The sequence below is a fragment of the Scomber japonicus genome, chromosome 22 (assembly GCF_027409825.1).
Source record: "Scomber japonicus isolate fScoJap1 chromosome 22, fScoJap1.pri, whole genome shotgun sequence".
Lineage (NCBI taxonomy): Eukaryota > Metazoa > Chordata > Actinopteri > Scombriformes > Scombridae > Scomber > Scomber japonicus.
This window is the reverse complement of record NC_070599.1, coordinates 24163748-24172544: the sequence shown is the minus strand read 5'-3', so window position 1 is coordinate 24172544 and position 8797 is coordinate 24163748. Positions and strand designations below refer to the sequence as shown.

General features: G+C 40.2%; 1 protein-coding gene across 1 annotated transcript; it reads right to left on the bottom strand.

The window, feature by feature from the left end:
- Positions 1-1197: 1197 nt before the first annotated feature.
- Positions 1198-8535, bottom strand: LOC128383587 (NXPE family member 3-like). Its single transcript, XM_053343186.1, has 8 exons — positions 8440-8535; positions 7203-7634; positions 4558-4853; positions 3781-3851; positions 3314-3520; positions 3126-3229; positions 1927-1940; positions 1198-1633 (listed from the first exon to the last, which is right to left on the bottom strand). Exons 1-8 carry the CDS (start codon positions 8533-8535, stop codon positions 1198-1200), a joined length of 1656 nt encoding a protein of 551 aa, XP_053199161.1.
- Positions 8536-8797: the final 262 nt, after the last annotated feature.

Here is an 8797-nt window from a genome sequence, read left to right as displayed (position 1 = left end):
CACCCTGGAACGGACCTCCCTGAAATGACTTTTTGCAGGTTGGGATGACTTCACTATTCACAGTTTATGTATGAGGGCAAAAAAATGTATTTTGTTGTTCGCGATTGAGTTTAAAGTCATTGCTTCAAAGGACGTCAGACAAAGATGTGTCTGAACGATTATGAAAAAAGAGGAAGTTTAGCATGCTAACACTTGCTAATTAGCAAAGGCAGAGGCTGACAGGAAACTTCTACATTTTTTATGTATTTGTACGTTACTTGAATATTTTCATTTGAAGCTTCTTGCTTCATGCTACTTCCACTCCACTACATTTCAGAGGAAGAATGCCTTTATATTTTTTAAAATTTAGAATAGAATATAGAATATGCCTTTATTGTCATTGTATAAATCGTACAAGGAAATTGCAGGGGGCTCATCACAGTGGCATAGCAACACACACACACACACACAGTACTTACTAATTGTGGCGGATTGTGGTTCGCAGTCATTCATGACACAGCTGAACATTATCCTGCAAAACAAACCAAAAACATTAAACGGATATCTGACACTGAGGTTAGAGTGCCAATCCAACATTATCACAGAAAAAAAAGGTGTAATAATGAAATAGAAATACGATGTTTAAGGAGATTAAGTTGATCTGAACTAAATGTAAGTTTAAGGAGACAAACCCACCTGTCTGCTCTGTCTGCGGCAACTACCCACCTGAAGATGGACCTTGTACTGCGGAAGTATCCACAATAAAAAGATAAGATAAGAACATACAACGAATAAACATACAGACTCAGGCAGTACAAGTTCAGCCCACGTCATGATTTATTTACAAATTATAAGAAATACTGATTTCAAATAATTAAAAACAACATATATATTCAGTAACATGTTAAATATTAAAATCTTGAATTTATTCATGGAAAAAAGACTTTTACAATCGTTATGTTTTGGTCGAGAAGAACACATTATAGAATATAAAGAATACAGCAACATGTTTGAATGATGATTTTTTAATTCTGTTTTAAATACAGGTCAAAAATTACATTTGCATATACAGAAATGTTCATCAGCACAAAAAAAATAACAAACAAAAAACCTCAAATATATATATTAGATATTTTACCCCAAACTGTTTCCAGCAACCATCATAATAATTTAACATAAAGGTAACTGTGATAAACTACACTGATCACAAACACACATCTAGCTGCTTTTTTGAGGGCATATGTAGGACAAGACCACGTTGATCATATTCTTAATAATGGGAGGTTCTGGATGGATGTTATGTGGCAGGCGGTGGGCCAAGACCATCTCCCAGGCATCTACCAGGTGAACATTCAGCCCTTTGAACATGGCCCTGAGCACCTTGTCATGCTGCAGCGAATACCAGTCGCTGTTGAACAGTACAACAGAAGGCGTCACAGTTTTGGGGTTTCCAGTCCGGATTATAACCAGAGTGTCTGGAGCCCTGTTCAACAGCCGCACCACTGCCCTGCGGATGTTCTGCAGCCGTCGGATGTAGAGCTCGGTGGGGAAAGTGCCAAAGTGTGCCCAGACTCCAAAAACTACAACAGTGTTAGCTCCGCCGACTAAACGGTCTATTTCGTTGGCAATGTAGTGCAGTTCGATAGCTGGGACACTGGCAGACATGCCAACAGGAGGACCATGGAATCTGTATGTCACCAAAATGTTGTCTGCATAGTTTAAGGCCATTTCCTCCTATAAATTCAAAAGAATGCAAATTTGTCCATGAAGTGAAAGCTGTCCCATCTTGCTCGCTGCCGTGCACAGTGATATAACCATAGAACACAGCTTGGTGCCTGTCTGCCAAAAAAGTAGTCTGAATTTGTGTTGGATTGTCTTTTCTAACTCTTCTCAAAAGGTACAGGAGTAGTTGCGTACATTACGTCGTCAAGGTGGAGGCGACGTGACGTGATGTAACGCATCTGAGGTTGTCTAACAAAATAAAAGCATTAGTTTTATTTTGTAAAGTCATTTTCATTCCAGGGTTCAGATCATTAGAAAGGAAGGAAGGAAGGAAGGAAGTAAAGATGGATAGAAGGAGGGAAGGAAGGACAGATGGAAGGAAGGATAGGAGGATAGAAGGATATAGTACTGTGACACCATTTAAGCCCACGTCATTTATTTATAAAATATAAAAAATATTGATTTCACATAATTAAAAACATATGTATTCAGTAACGTGAAATATTAAAATCTTTAATTTATTATAGAAAAAATACATTTACAATCATTATTTTTTGGTCGAGAAGAATATTTTATAGAATATAAAGAATACAGCAACATGATTGAATGCTGATATTTGTTATGAACACAGGTCAAATTTGCACATTTGCATATACAAAAATGTTCATCAGCTGCACAAAAATTAAAAAAAATGATTTTAGTCAAAGTCCACCTCGCAGAAATGTGTGTGTTTTTAAAGCTTTCACATGTAAAAATTGATCGTGACCGTATACAAACAAGGAATAGGAACCATATACATACATATTACCTTGATTAGCTTAAAGTGTTATGATGGGAAATTGCAGGTGGTGCTTAAGTCAGACCAGTATGAGTCAATTCTGAAGTGGCACGAAGAGACAGATCCAGAAATTAACAATACCATTAAATGTGCCGTATAACTGTGATAAACTGCACTGATCACAAACACACACCTAGCTGCTCTTTTGAGGGCATATGTAGGATAAGACCACGTTGATCATATTCTTAATAATGGGAGGTTGTGGATGGAGGTTATGTGGCAGGCGGTGGGCCAAGACCATCTCCCAGGCATCTACCAGGTGAACATTCAGCCCTCTGAACATGGCCCTGAGCACCTTGTCATGCTGCAGCGAATACCAGTCGCTGCTGATCAGTGCAATACTAGGTGTCAAAGCTCTGGGGTTTCCAGTCCGGATTATAACCGGAGTGTCTGGAGCCCTGTTCAACAGCCGCACCACTGCCCTGCGGATGTTCTGCAGCCGTCGGATGTAGAGCTCGGTGGGGAAACTGCTGAGGTGTGCCCAGATGCCAAAAACTACAACGGTGTTAGCTCTGCCAACTAAATGGTCTAGTTCATTGGCAATGTAGTGCAGTTCGATAGCTGGGACGCTGGCAGACAGGCAGACAGGAGGACCATGGAATCTGTACGTCACCAAAATGTTGTCTGCATAGTTTAAGGCCATGACAGGTCCGACTAGGTTTGAACTGTGCAGGTTAAACTGCTTGAGATCTACAAGTATTACAGAAGGAAAGAATTGGTGAGTGCAGTATAAACAAAATCAAAGCTTTGCAAGAGATTTCTGTTCATTACTACCTGGTAGTGCTTGGTTGAAATATTCAAACCACTGCCTGATGGTAGAGTCTCCATACAGGTGGACCACCTTGCCTTTCAGACATTGGTTGATAACAGAAGAACTGTTGAACTGGCGGACTTTGGGGCCACTAATTGACTGCCACACATCCTTGTAGTAATAGCCAACAGGTCCAGACTGCACAATATTGCTCTTCACCTCCGGTTGATCTGAGAAAAAGTGAACGGAAACGGGGAGAAACATCTGATATGAAGTCGCTTAAAAGCCATTTATGACTTATCATCATTCCATAATAACAGGATGTACTACTAACAGCTAATAGTTATAGTCTAGTACTCTGCGCTCCATCACGGTTCAAAAAGTGGCTTGAAACTGGTTCCATTCTAATAATCTGTAGAACATTCAATTTTAAATGATTAATATTGAGAATACAGGATGTATGGTGGCAGAAGAAACAATGGTGCATTACCTTTATTTTTTGGCAACACAGTGACATTGGAAGACCCTGAAGCTCGAATGGAGACTTTCATGTTAATACCACTGAAGAGAAGGATACATGAAAGACATCTTACACACATTACCACATTAATAGCATAAGACACAAAAAGGAGGACATTTCTTTAGAGTTTGAGTCAGCTGTTGATGAATTCATGATCTATGCCACTGGAATACAGAGTGGGTAAAAACACCTCTGGAATCAGGAGTTGCTCCCACTGGGAAAATCTATTTCACTTTTGATATAATGATTTCACACTGATTGAAGTGAACATGTTAGTATGAGCAGCACCAGAAAGTCTGATGTCCAGCTAGGATGATAATAAACACTGACTTCTGTATGTTTTCCTTTAGGTAGATTATAATACTATCAGGTGTATTATGAAACCAAGTGGCTCGTGAGTGATATCGCACATGTTGTAGACACACCTATGTTCTCTATATAAGATGTTTACTAGCATAGTTCAGTGTCAGTTTCCTCTATTAGCGTGTGCATGATGACATTGACACAGTGCTGTTATTAAAGGACCTGAACTGAGAATCATTGTCTCCTGCATCTTCCTCATCCATAAGAATCTACTTCAGCATCTCCAGTGAACTCTGTCCATCAACTTATTGTATTATTTTAGACTATAAACATCAATAGGGTCAATTTTTACAGCCTTTAGTTTCACAGTTTTTCACCAAAGAGATACACAAGTAACACTTTATGTTTCTATTAGAAGCCAGTCACATCTTTCTGCTAACTCACCTTTTAAAGAGCTTCTCCTCATTAACCTCGAGTTTCCCTTTAAACCCATCAACGTAGCTGGTGATCCTGGTATCACAGCTCAGGTTCTTTGGCTTGTAGCAAAACCAGGGCTCACCTGTAGTGAGGTCAGTGAAGTTACACTGTGGCTGCGCTGTTGGACGCAGGCAGATATTACAGATGGTAGTTTCAGAGACTGAGCCTGAGCGGAAGACACTGTGGAAACGAATCCTATCCGGCTGTTCTCTGTCTATCCTTTTCAGCACTGTGACAGCCTCACTGGGGTGAACCAGTGTCACCTGAAAGGACAGAGAACCAGAGTTCAATCCCATTACTTGAACCTGTTATCGTAATAAAGACAAATAAAGTGAACACTACTAAAAGTTGCACATTTTGTTTCAGGTTCAAACCAGATTGATCTCCAGATATTCATGTCTGGAGATCATACTTTAGAAACTGTATAGATACAACAGATCTGTTAATCTTTGTGTTCTCTTTTTTAAGCGTCTCCAAATACAAAAACACAAAGATCAAAAGCGTTGGGGATGAATTAGTGTGTTTGTCTGCTCTAACGTAATCTGCAAATCTTAGCATGTCCAGCTAGTGAGCCAATAACAGTAGTAACTCGGCATTACATTCATGTTTCATCCATTTTTTTCAAGGTGTTTTTTCCTTATTTGAATTGACAACTGAGGATGTAGTATTGCCCAGTATTTAAGGCGAATTTGTAATTTGTGACAATGAGATATACAAATAAAACTGACTTGACATTATAAACTACTACTATAAAACGAGATGTCAGTCTATACTGGTGGAACAGGCCGCTCAACTGAGAAGATTATTCATATCAAGAAGATTCATATTCAAGCTGAAACATCTTGGTCTAACAAGAAAGCAGAAATTGACAACAGAGGATGTAGTATTGCTCAGTATTTAAGGAAAATGTGTAATTTGTGACAATGAGATATACAAATTAAATCGACTTGACATTTCAAAGTCCACTACGAGATGCTGGCTGAGCAAAACCTCCCAATGATATTTCTTTAAGTAGTTTAATTATACTCCGGGAATACGGGGTACCGGACCCCTGATAAGGGCCGTCTGTTCCCTGTATGACCGGTGTCAGAACTTGGTCCGCATCGCCGGTAATAAGTTGGACTTGTTTCTGGTGAGGGTTGGACTCCACCAGGGCTGCCCTTTGTCACCGATCTTGTTCATAATTTTTATGGACAGGATTTCTAGGCACAGCCAGGGTGTGGAGGGGGTCCGGTTTGGTGACCTCAGGATTGGGTCACTGCTTTTTGCGGATGATGTGGTCCTGTTGGCTTCATCAGACCGTGACCTCCAACTCTCACTGGATCAGTTCGTGACCGAAAGGACAAGATCGCGGGTACAAGCGGCCGAAATGGGCTTCCTCCGTAGGGTGGCTGGGCTCTCCCTTAGAGATAGGGTGAGAAGCTCAGTTATCCGGAGGGAGCTTGGAGTAGACCCGCTGCTCCTCCGCGTTGAGAGGAGCCAGATGAGGTGGCTCGGGCATCTAATTAGGATGCCTCCCGGAGGCCTCCCTGGTGAGGTATTCAGGACACGTCCCACCGGTAGGAGACCCCGAGGAAGACCCAGGACACGCTGGAGAGACTATGTCTCTCGGCTGGCCTGGGAACGCCTCAGGATCCCCCGGGAAGAGCTGGACGAAGTGGCTGGGGAGAGGGAAGTCTGGGCTTCCCTGCTTAAGTCGCTGCCCCCGCGCCCCGACCCCGGATAAGCGGAAGAGGACGGTACGGTACGGTAGTTTAATCATCTTTTATCATTTTATATAAATATTATATATCATCAAATATAAAGACACTCCTTTTTCTATTAAAGTGATAAGGTGATTCTGTATTGGGGTGATGTATTATAGTGCACAGCATGTGCCACTAGATGTCAGTCTATACTAGTGGAACAGGCAGCTCAACTGAGAAGATTATTCATATCAAGAAGATTCTTATTAGTTGGTCCAGAGTATGGCACAACATCAAGCTGACATATAGAAATCCTAATCAGCAAATGATCTACTTTTGTCATGCGGACACACCTAAAAAGTCTTGCCTGTATTATTGAGACTGCTTATAGCATGAGCCTGATCATATGTTGGCAATGAAAACGCCCTTTTCTCTTGTTCTCCTTTTGTTGAACAATGAAGAAGTCAAAACTCCAGTATAACTTGTATTACGTAGAACTTTCTTATACTTACTGTTTCTGTCACAGGCCACAAGCTGAAACATCTTGGACTAACAAGAAAGTTGTTCCATGTAATATAAATGTTGCTGTTTTGACCTCTTTGGATATGTTTCCTTCTCCATGAGTCTTGGAAGTAGGTTTGTTGTTTGTGTGTTTCTCATCACTGTATTATATTAGCTGGTTTATGCTGTCAGAAAAAGGAATTGCCAATCGATAGAAGAAATAGATTTCTCAATATTTTGGAAATGTTGATTACTCCGGACATATTATCTGTATTAAATGAAGGACCCTCTGTTTTTAAAATGATAAATGATTTTGAGTGGTAAATCTGCACCTGTTATTATTTCAAACTGCGTGCCATGTAAAATGAAACATTGGAAAATGGGGCTTAGCTAACTGTCAGAAACAATTAGATTTAACATAGCTACCTCAACCTGTGCGCTTCCCTCCCAGAGTAAAGAAAATACAGCCGAGTAGGAGCCATTGAGATGATCCAACACTTTCCCAGCCACACCTGCACCAAGTGCTCGATTGTGCAGACTGGTAAGTAAGACATCTCCCCCGGATGTCTTGGGACGTCCCCGGAAGTCGTACATTTTGATCATAACTTCAAGCTGATCCCCTACGTGCCACTGTTGTCCACCCATCTCTGGGAGAACAGTGAACCTGCTGTGGGCAGGATCAGTGGTCTGCTCCAGGGAAAGAGGAGCTGGCAAGGATGGAGTTTCGGGCCAAGCAATGGAGTCTAATAGGAGGCGTTCCTCCAGAGCATCCTCAGGGGACAGCGGCTCGAAGCTGCAGAAGCGGTGGGTGAGGTGACGTCTTGGGAAAGGAACGGTGGGGCTTCCTCTATGCTGAAACTGGCAGGAGGTCAAGAGAGTGATGTGATGAATACATACAAAAGAATCAATCAACATAAAGCTACTAAATGAAACAAAAAGGAAAATTTTTCTGCTAATAAGAAAATCAACTGAATATTTGTAGGAGTTGATGAGAGGAGTTGATCAAAGACTCGATGATAACTGCAACATAAAAAAGTTAGTAGAACTACAGTCAGAATATCCTTCAAGTCCATTTCAGTAACAGCTGTAACAATAATTTAAATGTTTCTTTTCAGTGTACATGTTAATGAAATCAAGGTGGGTATTTATTGGAGAGGAATTTTCCTTCCTTTCATTCTTAATGAATTTTCAAATGGGGACAATGTTACAATATGATTATGATGTTAAGATTTAACACAACCGAAGTGTTCTTACAAGTTATTCTGATGGAAAACTGTATGTTTCCTGAATTAGTTGATCATTCTAAATATTGTCTTCGTAGTCCAGGTCTGGCATATGTATATTATTCCTGTGCCATAGAGCTCCATTGTTTCCCAGAAACAAGTAAAAACACATCAGTAAGCTAAAAACTGTCACACTTTTCAGGTTGAATGAGAAGTGTTTTGTTTAGCGATGAACAAATTCTGTATTCCAGCATAACACGTCACACAAGTGACTGAAATCAATTCACATATTCACTTGAATATGTTAGATTGGATAATTTTCCTCAATGAATACATTAATTATATAAAGAAATTAGTTTTATTCTCTCATTTGTTTAATTGCGTTCCCTCTATCTTGTTTTAGGACTTGTGGAAAAACCCACTCAGGATCAAATTCTCACCTCCAGGACGTCCGTGTTAAAAAGCACAAAGATGAAGACAAACACAGCCAGGAAAACGAAGATGGCGGCATACTTCGGACAGCAAAAGCTGACCATCGTTTCTCTACAAGCTCTGAATTTCATGACTGATGATCAGTCTTCACTTATGCCTGAAATGACACAAACAGTGTTAGTTGACACCTTGTTTAGCTGTATTTATCTGAGTGATTACTTAATAATTACCTGACCTTTTTAACGTAACAAATAATCTAATGCATTAGTTCCGCAATTTAATTTCAACTGAAAATGATAAATTACAGGAAGTGTAAATTAAGTAAGGCACCCTATAAACATATGACTTCATAAAAATTAAATGACT